At 41.7% G+C, this 19,661-nt stretch overlaps 1 protein-coding gene across 1 annotated transcript in view; it reads right to left on the bottom strand.

Moving 5' to 3' along the window:
* whrnb (whirlin b) overlaps positions 1-8,822 on the bottom strand; it is a 76,965-nt gene extending 68,143 nt beyond the window's left edge. The window contains exon 1 of the mRNA XM_056377201.1: positions 7,604-8,822. Coding sequence (XP_056233176.1) covers positions 7,604-8,314 — 711 coding nt within the window. The 5' untranslated portion in view covers positions 8,315-8,822. The remainder of the gene's footprint in view (positions 1-7,603) is intronic.
* Between the last annotated feature and the right edge of the window lie 10,839 nt (positions 8,823-19,661).

The raw sequence follows: 19,661 nt of genomic DNA, 5'->3' as shown, positions 1-19,661 counted from the left end.
TGGGATATTGTTGGATATAATGGGTGTAATGGATATTGAAATGTGTTTGGAAATGTAAAATTAAACTGCAAGAATAGCTGTTAACAATGCTCCGATAATCAGTTTTTAATTTATAACATAGTTAAATTGCTCTTGACTTTATCAAGTTTGTCGAATTAAGCTTCTGTTCATAATGGCAGACAATTCTGGGGTTTGACCAAAAGTACCAATCCGGTCCTGACATCCCCTATCGTAACAAACTTGCTAAGAAACTGAGCCAAATCAATTCAAAGTGCATGTTTTGGCCCCTGACGCACACCACATACACCACACAGTTGTAATGTTATATATAATGTAATAACATTTACATGTGCTATTTTGTTTTTTAAAGATCTGTGCTGAATTCATGAGAATAACAACTGTTCCACTTGAACCGCGATTCCTGGCTTCCTTGGATAAGCACCACAGAAAGCTGATTGAGATCATCAGAAACAAGGGAAGAGCTGTCAGAGAGAAGACTCGGGATATTCTTAAAGTTCTTGATCAGGTAATGTACTTGCCCAATACATGAAAATTTGCCTTATATCACATAAATAGTGACATTGTAAATAGAAGCAAAAAGTTTCATTTTTACAACACATTTGACCTTTTAACTTGTTTGCTCAAAACTTTTGTAAATCACAACTGTAACTCCAAGTGCCTACAGTTTGCATCTTCAGTCAAGTTACAAAATTGGACTTAATTTTACATTATGGGTGTGTTTGTGCTCTCACCTGTAGAGCCTCGAGGTGAATCTAAAACGAGAACGCCTGCTGAAGGGCCTTATTGTGTACCTTGGGGAAGATGTGGACAAACTCTTCATGGAGTATTTGGTAAGTATATGTATTGATCACTTAAGCTTTAGACAAAATTAAACAATAAATATTGTAACTTGCTCAGATACTGCAATGTATGTGCACTGGCCTCCTAACTAGATGTAATGTCACAAATTATGCTCATAGGCCCACCCCTTAAAATTGGATTTTGACGAGCTGAGAAACTTTTCACTCAGAGCAGATGAATGTGAAAACAACCTTCTTTGTCAGACATCATCAGACCATTGTTTTATTTGCAATGAAGTCAAGTCTTTGCTATGAGAAAATATTTGAAGGAGCCACTGTTAACCATCACCTGGATAAGTTATTAAATTTTCACATTACTAGAATTGCAATTTGACTCTCTTTGTTAGTTTAGACTTGATTAGGATTGTTTGTGTAGACATTTTTATCTTGGTTAATCAGACACTGGTTTCATCTGAATAACTTCATATCTTATCTTTAATCAGGTTGGTCAGAAGGATGAAGCAGAACAAGAGCTAGAGCGGTGCACCATAGCAGTGTTTGTCATCAGGGAGGAGAAAGATCTTCCACACCCACCATGTGACATTGGGATTGTTATTGAAGGTGTGCGCGTCCTCAATGAGTTGCCATCACTTGCACATGGATGTGCCATGTTATTTGGCCTCATCTATGCTCTAAACCTGAGCCATCCAAGTGAGTTCAAACACACTTTTGATGCACTGCAGAAAGTATTCATGGAGGTGGAACCTATTAAGTTGGACTAAACTGAAAATATTAAGTTATAACAACTTAAAAATAACAGTGTATGTTCTTTAAAATTAATTTTCTTTTTACTTTGAATCAATGTAAATTTTTGCCTTTGGCAAAATAAATAATTTTGATTGATATTAAATCAAAATTTATGGTTTCAACCAAATCAGAAATGTAATTTGAGAAAAACTAATAAATTTAGGTGTAACAAATTACATCCATTTTTAAGTTGATCCAAAGTATCACTTTTTTCAGTGCAGGAGGAAGTTTGCCATGTAAAAATAGCTGTTTATATTGTAACCATGACAACAAAGACCATGTAACGTTGAGGAAGTTCTTATTTTAACCCAAATCACCATCTATTACATGATGGCTATTATAGTAACCATGGCAGCAGAGTTAGGCAGGCTGATGTCGGTACAGTCCATGTGTTTATTATTGTAACCATGACAACCGATGTCCAGTATGCATGCTGTCGTAGGATACATTCCTATGGTTTGTGTCAGAGGGTTTAAAAAACGACCTATATGGTTGTTCAGGTTGGAGGAGTTGTTAGTCTTCGTTTTTTGAGAAATCAGGTTTTGTCACTTCAGCCTGACGAATGGCTACAATCACTGTAATACCCTTGAGCCTTCACTACCCTGCTGGAGAACAGTTGTGAAGTCACGTTTCAGACAAGGGGAAGAGCCTAGGTGCAGGGGGTCTTAAATCCTGAGCAGCTTCATTAAAAGCTGTAATGAATTACTTAACTCGTGATGAGAACGGGGCTGTGGACACACAGCGAGACGAAGGCCTTGAATTTAGCAGGAACTGGAAATATTAGCTTTATTTACATGCCTCTGAATATTAAGGGAGTCTAATAACTATAATTAAGGATAAGCAGTAAAGATAGATTCTTTGGTTGCAATAAAACTTGACAATATTTCCATTTGTCAACAGAAGGAAGAGATGATGTGACATCGCACTGAACAATGTGATTATAACCATAAAGGTTCCACAAATCTTGAGAATAAGTATTTGCTTCCTTTCTGAAAGAGAGATCGAAATCAAAAATGTCTGTGTTGTTTACACAGTGTCATGATCTGCCCTTGAAATTACCCTTTGTTTGATATTACTTCCCTTGTGTGTCTGTTGGATGTTTTAATTCCTGTCTTTGTCTAGTTTCCCGCTTTTGTGATTGTCTACGCCGCCATAATATACTTCACCTGTTCCCAGTTATTCTTGCCTTGCTTTGGGTGTTTGTCAATGTTTGCTATCCCTAACTAGACCTGCAGGCAGGTATCAACGGAGTCCAAGTCCCCGAACCATCCGCACCCAGTGGCCTGTCAAGGCGATGCAAGTCGGACCTGGAGCCAACGCAAGTGTCAGGTTGAGAAATAGACTAAATAAAGATGGTCATAGCCTCTGTGACATCACCCACAGGTTTCTGAAGAGCAATTTTGAAGCTCAGAGTGAGCTGCTCCACCATCGCCATCTTGGCAGTGCCTGACTCCGCCCCTAACTCAGAGCTAATCCAAAAAGGGTCAAAGAGGAGGGGCATGTGTGGAGCCAAGACTTCTGTGGGAAGCATACCTCACCCACCTGTCACTCAAAGGGGCCACACGCTTAATTTAGCATAACTTAACACCTTAATAAAATGTAACCAGGTGAGTTATATTAACAGTTGTCATGAAGGAGGAAATTAGCTCTAGAGACCAAAGCTGTTTTTGTACCAGGCTGTAAACATGTTTATTTCTGCTGTAAAGTTGGACATTTTAACATGGGAGTCTATGGGGATTGACTCACTGTTGGAGCCAGATCAGATGGTCATTAGAGGAACTGCAGGATTTAGCACTTCAGTTTTGGCTTCATTTTTCAGCATTGGCAGTTGATGTTTGGGTTGAGAGCAGCACAGATATTGGAAAACATTCAAGCAAGGTTGGAATGGTGTCAAACTTTGTGTGTAAGCGCCACCTAAACGACTCTCACTCGTGATCATGAGAGGACAAATAGTCGATGATAACGTGCAAAGTTTCATGCAAATTGCACGTACAGCCAAATAGTAGTTTTAAAAATTACCTGAGGGTATTTCATGATTTTTCAACAAATTGCCACTGATTGGTGCCAAATATTGCAAATGAACCAGAACCCCTAAGAATCTGAGTGATTACAATAGGGTCCCCAGCACCGCTGGTATTGGGAGCCACTCTGCTTTGCATGTGTGGCTCCATCCCCATTCAGCTAATGAATGCTAATAACTCCAGCAGCAACAAAAAATATAAATGATAGCCACTGGTATCAGACAGAACAACAGAAACACTTTCTTCCAGACATTACAGCCGCTGTCCTGCACAAATATTGGAACCAAGTATTCAGAGCAGACTGAACCCTGGAGCATTTTAACATAATATTCCACCTCACGTTCCGGAACTCTGGCAACATTTCACATGTACAACAGCATACAAATGAGAGAAAATCACAAAAAGCATAATATGTCCTGTTTAAAGTCTTTGTTTAAAGACAACCTGTCAGATGGCTTCACTGCAGGCAGCAAACAAACAGCTGCTCCTTCTATATGCTACAAATATCTAGGCTTTCCTGAGATGAACAAATAAGCTGCAATCCATCACCAGCACTCTAAAAGAAAAGGAGCTGTTTAGCTTTTTTCCCCCTCATGCTGGATTAATTCAATAAAGCCTTGTAAAGGCTGCTGAAAAGCTTCATTTGCTCTTAAATAAGATGATGTCCAAGGCCTGAGCCATTCCGCCTCACCGAAAAGTGTTGTTTCTGATTGGAAATGCTGTAGGTCTGTGAGTCTGACTCAGTGAGAAAATCTTACAAGGTCATAAAAAAAGTTCTCCAGTCAGACAGTCTAAATACAAGCAGTAAATAAAACATTAATGTCTAGGACAATAAAAAAAAAGTACTTCAGGGATATTTTTAAAAATGGTGACAGCAACTGAAGAACACATTTATTTTTCAGCTTCATCTGTTCTGTTAAATACCTCTCCTCCCACATGGAGGAGGTTTTCTTATTTATGTGTTTTCTCTTAAATTGAATCTTTACAGCAATTGCTGCCACTCTCTGTAGTTGCATTACAGGATTTATCAATCAGAAATGTTTTTACTGGCTACAGTCCAAACTAAAAACAGATCCTGCAGCTTCATTCTACAGATCTTTGCCTTTATCCTAATCTGGGTGTAATATGTAAGACTCATGCCCCTTAGCCACTGGTCTGGTGTGGCCCGCCCCTTTTTAGAAATGCTGCTGGACCCGGTTTAGTTTGAAAAACTCCAGAGTTGTGTTGTAATGTGGAAGAAACAGAGACTTTTTGAAACTATAATGAAGACACCCATGTTTGCTCCCTGATTGGTTCTTATCAGTCACAACTACCAGTGGTGCACAACATGATAAAAATTACAAGTGTTACTGACCTTGTTGTCTTTGCTAGCAGCTGTTGTTCAGTTAAATTCTGTATTTTAATGCTACAACCAGAGACCGTTGAGAAAAGTTTGACATGTTTTGACATGAACAAGCAATCACGACTACGCCCACTTAGGAGACAGGAAGTGTAAACCATGTCTTACCATTGACTCTGCCTGTAATGCATCTTTTGTTATAGAGGATCTTTGCTACAGGTGTCTTTGCTGTTACTCATTCGTGCTATTTTATGCAACTAACCAACTGCAGAGGAGACGATCTACTTCCTGTTTCGACCGGCACGCCCATTGCTCAGTGCACATCAATGGTCACGTGATATGTTATATCATGTGATAAGTTTTGAAATACGCTTTCTACCATTGAAAAGCGTTCTCTGTGGATTATTCACAGTCATTGGGACACTGTCTCTGGAAAGACATGTTTCTGTAATTAAATGACATTTTTGATAAATGTGCGCAGCAGAAATGGAAATCCATTCACCTCTATTGTGTTTTGATGGAGGCAGAGATCACAGAGACAGACCAGACCAAACCAAAACTGTTTGCATGGCTACAAACCACTAGAAGAGTAAAAATATATTTGGTGTAAAAATATGTTTTGGGTGAAGCGCCCCTTTAATTACATGTTTGAATAGGTTTATTGTAATTATTATTATAATCACAGGCAGTGTGGTCACTTAAACTCATCAACAACTGAAACCTTCCCGCAGGATAAATCTCATTAGCGCTGCTGCAATTATATTATATTAATAGGCAACTATTTAGACAATCAATTTTTGGTAAGACTTTATAATAACGTTCATAAGACATTTATAAGCCCTTAGTTAATGATGAAGTAATCATTCCCAAAACACTGATATACATTTGTAGATGATTAGTAAGTGCTGTGTTAACATATAACAAATGTGTAAGTCATCTGTAAACTTTTAGTAAATCATGAAGCAATCATTAACAAATCATTAGTAAATGATTAATAAGTAGTTAGTTGATATATTATGAATCACTGATATTTCACTAGTCTCTTGTAAGTCTATAATAATGTGATCTCTATACGCACTGGTTATTCAAATGATGTACAAGTAATTATTAATGCTCAGTATGTAATTTGTTGATGTATCATTAACGGCTTGTAAGTTAGCACATTACAAATACGAAAAACAATTATGATGGAGCTATTTTAAATGAATACTAAATGATTTGTCTTTCAGTGAACAGACATTTATACATGATTACATGTGTATTTAACACTGACCAGGTGGGTCAGAGTCAAATACACTGACTGGTCACCACAGAGACTTGGATTCTGTGTACAGTGAATGGGATATGGCCATAAAGTCAACAATGATTATTAGTTGCAGCCCTAAATCTCATCATGTATCCCTGGTGTCTGTGACATGAAGACATGAAGAACAAACCGCATCATGGAGAGAGAGTCAGAGAGAGAGAGGGAGAGAGAGAGAGTGAAAAACTACATTCTGCTGGTGGTGAACATTTTAGTTCATCTTGGTTCAGCAGTCACGGAGCATTAAGACCAGCATCAAGTGGTGCAGAAGAATTAATACAGAGGATGAAGCCAGACTAGAGGCGGATCCAGTGGGACCTAAAGGTCCACAGAGGAACTACATCTGGCAGCACTGCATTTCCCAGTGTTTCCGCGGTAAGGGAGAGCAGAGATGGTTGTAACATTTTTGACATGTCTGTCTGTATCTTTTAAATCAGTGAAAAGTCCAAATTTAACACAAACCGGTTCCACGTGTCTGTGTTAAATGCTGTAGCTACACAAACAGAACATGTCTGTGGTTTAAACACAAGGAGTGAAATGTTAGAATTGACTTCATGCTTAGTTGGAACATATCCTGAGCTGAGATGTAACATCATGATGTAAGGATATTTGATACTGAGAGATTTTTATTCAACACTTATATGACCCTGTGTGTGTGTGTGCGTGTGTGTGTGTGTGTTAGTTACTGTCATACATAGTAGTGATAAGAATGTGAAGAATTTGAATAAAACTGAACAAAATGTTCACCAGCTTCAACAAATGAGCGTGTGTGCGTGCGTGCGTGCGTGTGCGTGTGTGTGTGTGTGTGTGTGTAACCCAGACTCTTGTATGAACTAAAGTAACTTACAGCTAACAGCTAAAAGTTTAGCACTGACAACATGAAGACTCAGACTGTCCTGAAGAGCACCATGAACAGATAAGACACTGCACAGAAAGGCCTCTGGCAGAGGACCCGAGCTCGAGGGAGGATTTTAATCAATGAAGTAGAAAGAAATTCAGAATGAGTTTTTTCCTTCTAAAAGAGTGTGAGTGTGTGTGTGTGTGTGTGTGTGTGTGTGTGTGTGTGTGTGTGTGTGTGTGTGTGTATCACAAGGAGCTCCTTTCTCATATGAGGAGTGAGTAAGGACTAAACTGAGCAGGTATAGAGTGAATCGTGGTTTTTAACTTGTTCCTAATTGGAGAAATTGGACGTGTTACATATGACCCATGTTACAACCATCCCCGGTCTCCCCTAATGTTCACTCAGCGTTCACATCTGGACCACACAACTGCAGTAACAGGTTCACACTCTCTGACTGGACTCTGGGTCTCACTCACACACATGAACTCCTACCTTCACCGCGTCTATGTGCGTGACATTGTTGAACATCATGTCGTTCACGGTCACTATCTGGTCCCCGACCCTCAGTCCCTCTCTCTCTGCCGATGATCCCGGTTCCACGAGGGACACGTAGATCCCCACGCCGTGCTCCGACCCACCGCGGATGCTGAAGCCAAGACCCTCATGGCTCCTGGAGCGCGTCAGGGTGACTTTGCGGACCTCTCCAAATAAGCCCTCAAGAAACTGCGGGGCCATGGAAGCGCACAGCTCTGCCGCGGCGCTGAACCCATCCGGACAGCCCGAAGGAAGAGGCTGTTCGTGGATGGAACTGACATAATTTTGCAGAGCTGAGTCACCCTCTTGTCCAAAGCCCTCCGCGCTGCCGTTGCTGGGAAGCAGGTCCGTCTTTAGGTAGAGCCCCTCGGACGTGTACTGGTCGAACAGCAGCTGGTCGGACCTCGGGATGACCAGGCGCAACATGGGCAACAGCTGTCGTTTCTCGGCCGTGTTGAGAATCACGTTGAGAGTTTGGACCAAGTCGAAGACGTTGCGCTTTGCGTGGTAAACATTCAGGCAGTGGATGAAGTGCTCTCTCTCCAGGTCGCTGAGCAGCAGGTTGAGAGTGTTGTGGAGCCTCCGGACGTTTGCCGAGAGCGCACGGCCGCCGGAGCCGGCCGAGTTCAGCGATGTGTTGAGCGACACTCGCTCCAGATCAGCGTTCATCCTACAACATAACGGGGAAACGGTGCATCACACAGGACGGACTGGGCACCTGGCAAAGCGCTGCTCAAGTCGATTCTCCCACACAAAACGTGAAACAACTCAACGCGCATCAGGCAACTTCAACAGGTAACCGGAGATAAACGCGCGTTGCGCCGCGCGCACGGTGTGTCCGCCGGTAACAAACTATGTCCCAGTGGATGCGCGCATTTTTTCGCTGTCCGGTTGTATTTTTCACTCCTTCACCAGGTCGAGCCGCAGCGATTCAAACGTCCCGTGTAATGTCAGAAACCCGGCGGGTTGAAGTCCGTGGGAAGCTTTCTTTATTACTGTAAAGCAAACAACTGTGCCGGATAATAACCGCTGCTGTCCACCACGTTCACTCTGGCCACAAACTCCGGAGTCTGTTGCGTTTCTACGGCGGAACGAACGATGTGCGCAACCCGCTGGGTGAGCTGAATTAAAAGCGCTCAGACCCTCTGTGTATAGGAAATGACGCAGGTGTGTGTGTGTGTGTGTGTGTGTATGTGTGTGTGTGTGTGTGTGTGTGTGTGTGTGTGTGTGTGCGTGCGTGTGTGTGTGTGTGTGCCTGTGTACGTGTTGCTTAGAAACTGACAATACTATTCACTGTTATTTAATGATCATGTTTGGCTGATGTCATTCACTGTGGAGTGGAACAGGAATGACAGTTAAACTACAAACAACTTAGAACGTCAGAATTCACACATTTTATTTGACTGTTTCCTGAACAGAAGCAGGAGGATCAGCTCGGGACAGGGTCATTCATCTGGACAGAGCATGTGAACCTCTGCTCCGGCTTCATCTTCAAACTGTTTTGCTACTGGGCGCAATGGCGGTAGGTGTCTGCCTGTCAGCCTTTAAGCTGATCAAGCTGCATTATAGCAAATACTTCCCTGAGACTCCTTGTCATAACTGTAGCCTACAGCTATTTTTAAACAGCCTAGCTATTTATAGAAGCCGAGTCTTCCTCCTCATGGCGGTAACGAGCTCCCTCTGTCTGGACACTCGCGTAAGGAGAGTCCCTGGAAACATTCCTGCCACACCAAGATGCTGCTGAGGAGACGAGCTCCAGACAGAGGGCCCAGTGGGCCCCACGCTTTGAGGAGGTGTTCGGTCAATGCTGTTTAACACAAAACTTATATAGACTCATCAAGTCATCATTCCCCCCACGAGACCGTGGGGGGACAATGATCCTGCTGCCACCTACTGTCCTCCATTTGTTTGTCTCCTGTCATGTTTTTTTCCAAATATGTTTTTTATCGTGAACAACTGATAAATAAGAAATGTACAAGTTGAAAAAGAGTATTCCTCACTACCATCTCACCCAAACCTTCATCAGTCCTTAACTTTCACCCCAGTCAGCAACTCAGCGCTGTCAGACGTTTCCAACAATATAGACTTATTCAACAGAAATGACAGTCTGACATACAAACAATGTCTGAATCAGTACAACAGGAAAAATATTTAGGCAAAGAAAGTTTGTTGTTTTTGTGTGTTCTTCACATAAGCAATTCTATAAATAGATTGAAACGTTTAAAAGAAACAATGAATGAAAAATTAGAAACAATGTGCAGCAGGTTATTATGACCCTAGTGGTCGTAGTAATTACGTCAGGAGCAAAGGGAAAAGTGGGTGACATAGTATAAAGAGAGACCAAGTCCACGTCAGGAGGAGGTTGTGGTGGGTGGATGACAAAAGATTGCCTGATGTTGAGTAAGTACTTATTTTAACCCAAATCAACATCTTTTCCTAAACCTAACCAAGCCATGCCCGTTATAGTAACCATGGCGACTAAGTTGACCCATGGTAGGTAGGCCTCTCTTGGTACAGTCGGTGTGTTTATTATTGTAGATAATGTTGTGGAGAGGATGGTTGGTATTGTCCAAGATGGCCTCCATCTTACATTACATGCATCTCTCCACAACACTCCTGAGTGAGTCCAGACTCCTGCCAAGCACAGACCCAGCCTTTTTGACCAGCTCCAGTCTCCTTGTGTTCATGTCAGACATGCTGCTGCCCCAGCAGACTGCAGCATAATAGAGTACACTGGCCACCACTGACTGATAAAACATGTGCAGCATTTCACTGCAGACGTCAAAGGACCTGAGCCTCCTGAGGATAAAGAGCCGGCTCCGCCCCTTCAGGTAGATGGCATCTGTGTTCAGGGACCGGTCCAGTTTACTGTCCAGGTGCACACCTAGGTATTTATAAGTGTGCACCACCTCACTGTCCTTCCCTTGAATGTTGACTGGCTGAAGGGCCTAGACATGCGAAAGTCCATGACCATCTCCTTGGTCTTGAGGTGTTCAGAAGGAGGCAGTTCTTGTTGCTCCATTCACTGAAGGCCATCGTCAGATCCCTGTACTCCTCTTCCTGCCTGTTCCTGATACGCGCCACAATAGCTGTGTCATCCGAGTATTTCTGGATGTGGCAGGACTCAGAGTTGTATTGTAGTAGCCATGACAACCAAGGTCCAGTACACCTGCCGCCATAGGGCGCTATTTTAGGAGACACACCTATGGGTCGTATCACACCTGTTGTCCAGGTTGTGAGATTGGTTGGGAAATGATAAATAGGCTACTGTTAAATGCACAATATGTAATTTTCTGCCACTAGGAGTCTCTCAATCAAATCAATAATAAATACATAGTATGACATAGTATGGGATTATTATCCCACAGAGGTCTCCTCCTCTCCAAATCAAACCAGCTGATTAAATCCCATAAAAACACTAAATAAAGCAGTTTCACAATAAAAGTCAGTGTTTCTACCAAACTGTTCGTCAGACACAAGATGTGTGGGGGCTAGCAGCCGAGCTGTTGCTAACGTTTGCTCATCTTGTTTCTTAACTTAAAGTGATAGTTCGAGTTATTTGATGCGAGGTTGTGTGAGGTACTTATCTTAAATCAGTGTATTACCTGCAGTAGTTTGGGACCAGCACCAGACCATCTAGGGGTACCAGCCCAGAAGCTGAGCGCTGAGCTGCTGTGGACGGGGTTGCCGTCAAACAGCCTTTCCTTTGGGAACAGTTAAAACTAGCTGTATAATATATCATTTAAAGCAAGACTATATCATTTTTGATGGGTATGTTACAACAACTCCTCCAACCCGAACAACCCCCTGATACGACCCATAAAAGTGTCTCTTCCAAAGTATTGGACAAATTTCTGAGCAGATGGTGGTGCTACATGAATTATTACATATCATCCAGTTGGGCAAAGGAATTTTTCTACTAATGCAATCTATGTGATAGATTTCACTCAAAGCCACAAATGTCAACCTCATTGTGGTGCTTGATGAAATGTAATGGGCATCACCAAACTCAGTGGGATTCATCATCTGGGGACCATGAATATCTGACAATATTTGATCTCAATCCATTAGCTTTCTGCGCTTACACTAGATATACTGTATGTGGAAACCCAAATATTAATCTGAAAATACATATCTGTCAGTGATGCGCACATCTGCTCTGATGTCATCTAAATCCACACATATGCATAAATTATCCACCCGCCAGCCACACAAGCAAATTATTTTCCACGACGTAGAGACTCGCACCCCTGATCTCACACCACCATGATTTCTCAGTAGGATACTACATTTGATGATATCGTGACATTTCTACTGAAATAGGCTGGGTTTAAATAAACATTCTGTCATTTAAAGTAAAAGCTCTCCTTGTTTGGTAAAATGAAAATGGCAGCAGGTATTATCACAAAAGCCTGAGTTTAAATTCTGACTGTCGCTGCTGCCTCCTGAACACAAACAGTTTAAAAGCTCAAAAAAGGAAGTTTAAAATATGTTCACATTTCAGAGAATGTAGTTAATGTTTTCCTGACACATTACATATTATTTCGCCCACATGCAGCCTGTCCGCTGTTAATCACAATTTAATTCTTATGGCCCAGCCCACCCAAACCATGGATTAACCACAGTGCCAGCAGATATGACTGCAATCCCTGTATCACCAATGCCTATTGCTTTGGTCTGGATGTGGAGACAGCTGATCATAACACTGGCTCTGCCTTTTTTGTCTTGCATTGTAATGCCCCATACCATAGAAGGGCCAGGTTAATTATAAAAATTAGGGTGGTTTGTATCAGTTAAAGCATTATGTCCCAGATTTATCACAGTGTGTCATATTAATTGTGTCACCTCTGACTGAATGAGGACAGAAATTACTTAACACGTCAATATATGTATGTATGTAGGCACTGACATGCATTTCATTATTATTCAGTCAGAGCCAAAGCCAGGGATGTAACCTGAAATTAGTCTGAGTGGTTGAGGGATACGACCATGAGACGGTAATTCTAGTTTTCCACTGTCTGTCTTGTACTAAAGTCAAAAGAGGTAACTACTTGATTTAGATTAGATTAGATTAACTTTATTAATCCCTCAACTGGGAAATTCATTTACCACAGCAGAAAGTAAACATCTATAGAATAAACATCGATGGAAATATACATCAAATATACACCAATATACACCAATAAATACAATATACACAATACACACGATATGTACATGAAAAAGTGCAAGTTTGCAAATGGTCAGGAAGAGCAGGAGTTGTGGAGTCTGACAGCTGCTGGAATGAAGGACCTGCGGAACCTCTCCTTCTTACAGCGAGGTTGTAAAAGTCTGCTGCTGAAGAAGCTACTCAGAGACCCTACAGTGTCATGCAGAGGGTGAGAGCTATTGTTCATGATGGATGTCACCTTAGCTAACATCCTCCTGTCACCTACTTCCTCAATGGAGTCTAGGGGGGCAGCCCAGGACAGAGCTCGCTTTCCGGATCAGTTTGTTGAGCCTCTGCCTATCCCTGTCAGTGCTGCCCCCTCTCCAGCAGACCACAGGAAGTAGATGGCTGAGGCCACCACAGAGTCATAGAAGGTCCTGAGGAGAGCCCCACACAGGAGGACCTCAGTCTCCTCAGCAGGTGAAGGCCACTCTGACCCTTCTTGTAGAGAGCGTGGGTGTTGGTGGACCAGTCCAGTTTGTTGTTGAGGTGAACCCCCAGGGACTTGTAGTTCTCCACCACCTCGATGTCCAGTTCCTGGATGTTCACTGGTGTGAAGTGGGATGTCTTCCGCCTGGGGTTCACAATCTTCTCCTTTGTCTTGCTGGCATTAAGCTGAAGCTGGTTGATCTTGCACCAGCTGACAAAGTCCCTGATGACTGTCCTGTATTCCAGGAGAGTCATATTGTGAGACTCGATGACTTGCTGTTGATGAGGCTATAGTGAGCTCACTGATAAAACATCCCTACACTGTGCCCAGTGATTAGCTTCCAATAGGATTAAGAAATATGGCAAACTATACAACAATAATACAATGTAAATTTGTCTTCCACCTGAGATCTCTTCATATTGTTTATAACGTTGTGGCTCTCCCTTGATTGTCTGATGTACTAGAACATTATGGACTGTTTCATAGATATATTGGCGCTACAGGATTTTTGTGTCTTGATTTGTCAAGTATTGAATTCACTGGATAAGCCTGGTTATTTACTATATGATAGTGATATGATATACAAAAGCATAGTATCTCGGAGCCCACTGATGCCTTCCATATTCTCCCGTGATGTCCTGATCTCGCAAATCCAGCTGTCTCTTAAGGTGGTGCTGTTGCTTTAGTCTGAATCTGTGGGATAATCACGCTCCCTCACTTCAATAGAACAGATGGAAATTGATGAAAAACAAATTATTAAATAAAGTCCCCTGAAATAAATAAAAGTGTTACATATATGAATAAAAAATGTATTTTTTTATTTATTCATTTATAGAACTATTTATTTATTTATTAACTCATCTATATATTTATATTTACATATATTTATATATTTATTACTTAATTTATTTCAGGATTTACTTAATAGCTGTATTTATTTATTTATTTATTTATTTAATATTGTTTAAAATGGCATTCCATAGTTAAGGTCCACTAAAGAGAAATAGTAATATTTATTATATGCTTTAGAATAAGGCAGAACAGGGACAGGCAGTATTATGTGCACGCAGTACTCACTGTAGTAAATCTGGGTTTGAAGTGCACATTTTGCTCTCTTTCAGTCATCCCGCTGGGCTCTGTAGATTCCAGGTATAAAGTGGGTAAAAAGTAGAGAACATCTACAGCCTTGAACATTTTATAACCCCAAGTAATAAATATCCATCTTTATCAACAGACCTCCCACAGACAGTGGGACTTCTTACACTTACAGAGCTGTGTTAAAGGACTTAAATTAAGTGGAGTAGGTGAGTGAGGTTTTATCTTGAGACAACAACATTAATCCACTCCCTCTCTAAGTTAAAACTCACACTGACTCACCAGCAGAGCCACCTGTCTGTCTTCTTATCCAACAGTTCACAATGCTCAACATTAAGAAAACAATCTTCAGGAAACATGGAGAGTCTACAGGGAGAGAGATGTAAAGTCCGAACATTGTCTTATAAGAAAGGACAAAGAACAATTACTGCAGTTCACAAATGAGCAAATCAAGATGGTGGTGATTGCAAAACTCATTAAGTTTAAAAACTAAAAATAACTTCATTGGAGGTTCACCTGCATTGTGGTCCTTGAACAATTTCAGACCAAACTGAGCCACACACTGCAGCACAGAGAAAATCAGACAAACCCCTTTGAGGCAAATGTCTTGCTTTTTAAAGCTGCACTAATTATTATTTTTTGTATCAAAGGAATCAAATGACTATGTGTACTGTGAAAAATGTCATTTGTTATGATGGACTCACAGAATTATCATCAACTCTGCTGTTCCTGAATTCTCTTGGGCTGTTTAGCCTCTTTAGCTCATTGTTTTAGTTTTCTGACCTGCAAACTCTGCTGTCATCACCGCTTCCCAAAAGCAGGCAGCTATTTGCAGCAATGAAAATACATTATGGTCCCAGTCCAGACTGTTCTGGTCTGTGGTTCCCTGATGGTGGAATGAGCTACTGAGTGCTATCGGAGCAGGACGTCCCTCTCTATCTTCAAGAATTTCTTGAGGACTCATCTCACCTTCCTAAAACCCTAACCTGTCTACCCAGCACTTACTATGCACTTTTGATGCACACTGACCAGACAATTGACTTTTGGCACACAGAGTCTCTTATGCTCTCAGCAGTTTCTCATGGCTTGCTGTGGCCGCCGTTCGCCTTGTGTGTCTTGTGTGTCAGTCCTCTTTAGTCCAGCTCGCTACTGCATTAAAAAGGGGAAGAGACTCATTGACAGTCATGATCAATCACCTGGCACTGCTCTCATCAGCTCTCTCCACACTGCACACTCTTTCTCCTGCAGCCAGCTGCGTGCCGACCATGCCCATCTCCACACACCTATTAAACAGATGTAGGAGTTAATATCCTAAAGGAGTTTTTTAAATCGAAAACAACTGGACTAGGTTATTTGTCTGGGAAGACGTTTCACCTCTCATCCAAGAGGCTTCATCAGTTCATGTACGCATCTGACCAGGCTATGACCTGGACAAATGAGAATATACACAGGCGTAGGAGTTAATACTTACACCCAGGTTTCCTACTGCACTGAAGCTTACTGAAGTTCTTCACTTGCAGGATGCTTTGGATAAAAGCATCTCCCAAATGATCAAATGTAAATGTAAATGAAATTGAACAGACCAGGAAGCTGATGACCTATTACCTGCTAATGACTTTTTGCATTTTCTCTCTTACAATTAAATGACACCATCTGAAGCCGTTTTCTCATGGAAGTCTCGGACGATGTCTGAAGAACCAGGTTGAGACGTTGTCTGGAGTTTCCCTTTCACACAACATGAGATTCTCCGTGTCAGATGCATTCTCTCCTTCATTAAATACTCCATTTGGTTTAAGTGAGGGGGTGGCACCCCTGTAGAGCATGCAGGAGGCAAAACATTATCAACACGCCCACTCACTAAACCTACTCTATTCATACACTGGCACTGGCATTACACAGACTTTGTAGTAGGGAGCTGGCAGGTCCAAATCAGTTTAATTTCCGCTCCAACTGACTCGGGCATTTGCGTTCTCACATACAGCACCTCTGGATAACGTCAAGATAAGTTTAGAGCTGCAGTGCATGTGTGCATGCACAACAAGAATATCTTGAGAACCAGGTTGGTCTCTAGGGACTGGCGCTTTCCTGGTTCTATTCATATCTGAATTAAAGAACACAACGTGTTGCATGCAGTATTCCTATATCTTCCTGATCCAAGGTCCTAAACAGTGTTCCACAGGGATCGGTACTTGAATCACTTTTGTTCTGTGTGTACCTGTTGTCCATGGGTTACATATCAAAGTCACATATCAAATATATTACAAGAACTCCTCTCCCAAGAGTAAGCGTGTGACTGCATGGGCAACATAGACTGTAAATAAAGATGGACGTATCCATAAAGATGACGTCACCCACAGGTTTCTGAAGAGTGGTTTTGAAGCTCAGTGTGAGCTGTAGTCACCAACTTGGCAGTGTCTGACTCTGTCAAACTCCCGGCTAATCCAAAAATGGGTAAAGAGGAGGTCCGCTTTGTGGCAAGGATATGCTCAACCAATTGTCACTCAAAGAGGCCATGCCCTCAAACATGCAGAACTTTCCGACTTAATAAAATGCAAACGAGTGAGTTATATAAAAATGTACCCCCTGTACAGGTGTCATGAAGGATGAAATTAGTTCTAGAGACCAAAACTGTTTTTTGTACCAGGTTGTAAACATGTTTATTTCTGCTGTAAAGTTCGACATCTTAACATGAAAGTCTATTTGTTTGGGAGTTGGGAGAAGGACAGCCATCTCTATAACTTTCCATCAATCAGGCCGTGATGCTAGAGCTGCTAGACAGAAGTCATTTTGACTAAAAGGCATTTGACAGTCTGGTTGGAGTTTGCCAAATGGCATTCAAAGAAGCATGAGGAAAAACATTGTCTGCTCTGATTAACTTCTAATTATCATGGTAGCATGCTAACACACTAAACTGTGTTTTCATTTAGCTCAAAGCACTACTGTGAGCAGAGTGCAATTTCACAGAGCGACAAAGTGGCAACACATTTTGTTTTGTCTTTTTTTAATCAAGTATTGCACTATTTGCAATTACAATCACGTTAGGAAAATTACATTTTAACATTACCAAATTGTGTTTTTTCTATTATTCTTTTTGAATGACTGCTTTCACTCTCTATGTATAGCTAATATAACTCCCACTGGATTCATCCTTGTTACCAGCTGTGGCAGAGGAAAGTGGGTGCTGATTCTGTGTTGGGAGAGGAGTGCAGTAATTAGAGGCCTCTGTTTCATAAGCCATTTGAATGGAGCTCTCAGCAGCTCTGGTGCCCCCACCTCAACCATTTTTTACATCCACCATCTGTGACAACCGCTAAAAGCACCTGACATTTCCCTTGCTGGCAATTAATGCCTAAGCCAGTGAACTTCCCGCGATTGTGAGGAAGTTAAGCTCCTCCTGTCCATCTAATACACAGACCTGAGCAGCTATGGATTTGATTTAAAGCCATGTCTCAATTCACAAGGGCAAAATGAATTCCCTTTTCCTGCCCTCATCCCTCACCACATGTCACTCATCTTGATGTGTCAGCATGAAACCATGTCAAAACTAGAGACATGGAATCAGACCAGCTGCGACGCCCGTCAACATGTTGACGTTCCCACCCATGACCACAACCATCTTCGAACTCGACCTTCAGCTTGATATCAACCACACACCTGTAAAGTTTCCTGCCTGTGGTTGTTATCGCAATGACAGGAATCTATCTGCAGACAGACATATAAACACCTGCCAAAGTCCTAAAACCACCTCTGTGGTAGCTCCTGCTCCAGGAACACATGTTGCCATGATGACACACACAGAGACAGACTCTTTGTTGTAAGCCTCTGCCAACCAGACAAGTTACAGGAAATATGGTCACAGTCTTTCCTTCCTCAGTTACAGTATTGAATAATGACCAGAAGTGTCTTTGCAGAACATTATGATGTCACTGTGAAGTTGACCTTTGATCATTTGGATATAAATGAAGTAATGTAATCCCCTCAGGGTGTTCCTGATATATTGCATTCACGAGAACATGAGATCACTGTGACCTTGACCTTTGACCACCACAATCCAATCAGTTTATCCTTGTGTCCTAGTGGAATTTAGAAGTTGCGGCAAGAACTCTGCAACAAACGAACATTGAGCGTCTCAACTGACTTTCATGGTCAGTTAGCTTAGCTTGTGGTGCTGTTGGCTTCCATCAGCTCCTTACGACGGTTCTCAAGGTCGGAAATACAGGTGTCGTGGTCGGTGGAACATCCTTCTAGGTTTGTAATGCATGTTGCATGGTCGGTCAGGGACCTTTGGACAAGTTGTAGTTTTGAGTTCAAGGTATTGAATCTAGTCATCATGTCCTTCTTCAATTTCACGATAGCTGCTAGGATGTTAACTAATGTGGGCTGTGGGCTTGGTCCCTCATTGGTGTATGCACATTTCCCTCCTCCCCCTGGTGGCCACAGTCACCGAAGAAGCGAATGACTCAGCTCGTGCTACTGGCAGAAATTAACACAGCCGATTCTGATTGGCTGATTAGACTCATTAACTTTTAGCCTTTTTACTCTTAGCTGTAACAGCATTTATAAGACAAATCAACACTGCATATGTGTTTGTGTGGTTGTGTGTGTGTGTGTGTAGATGTCTTTCTATGATTGTGAGGACAATTTTTGTTAGAAACCATTATTGTGAGGTCCTTTTGGCCGGTCCTGAACACCATCTCCACAATGCGGATTCACCTTCAAAATAAGAGTCTCAAACAGGTACAAGGAGCTTACTGGAGGCTCTGTTTTACAAAAGCTCAACAATTTGATTCCTTTGATACAAAAATAGACACACACCACCTCCACCACATGGATTCACTTTCAAAATAATTAAGTCTCAAACAACTAAGAAGAACTTCCTGGAGGCTCTGTGGTAGAAAGATGAACTAGTTCCTAACAACACACACACAACATACAATAGTATCACCAAACAATACTTCATATAATAGATGAATGCCATTGTCACATCCGGTTACTGGCTACAAAGCAGTGCTCCCTCATATCCATTTGCACAAATACCCAGCAGCATCCGATAGCTATTTCATATGCACCAAGCAGCTTGTGCACCAGCAGCATTATCAGTGTAATTGTGTCATCACAACTCTTTAGCATTATGTTTCCGATTCAAAAAGTTTATCAACTGAATTTGACTTTTTATCCCACAGCAGTGCATTTCGGTAAATAATGGTGCTAGTTCCCCTGACTTTTAGATTGTTGAAGATGACCTAGCCTGCAATTAATGTATCTTTACTTTTGTCTTTCTC

The sequence above is a fragment of the Seriola aureovittata genome, chromosome 5, assembly GCF_021018895.1.
Source record: "Seriola aureovittata isolate HTS-2021-v1 ecotype China chromosome 5, ASM2101889v1, whole genome shotgun sequence".
NCBI lineage: Eukaryota > Metazoa > Chordata > Actinopteri > Carangiformes > Carangidae > Seriola > Seriola aureovittata.
Note: the sequence above shows the minus strand (reverse complement) of the source record. Positions and strands in the feature narration are given on the sequence as shown.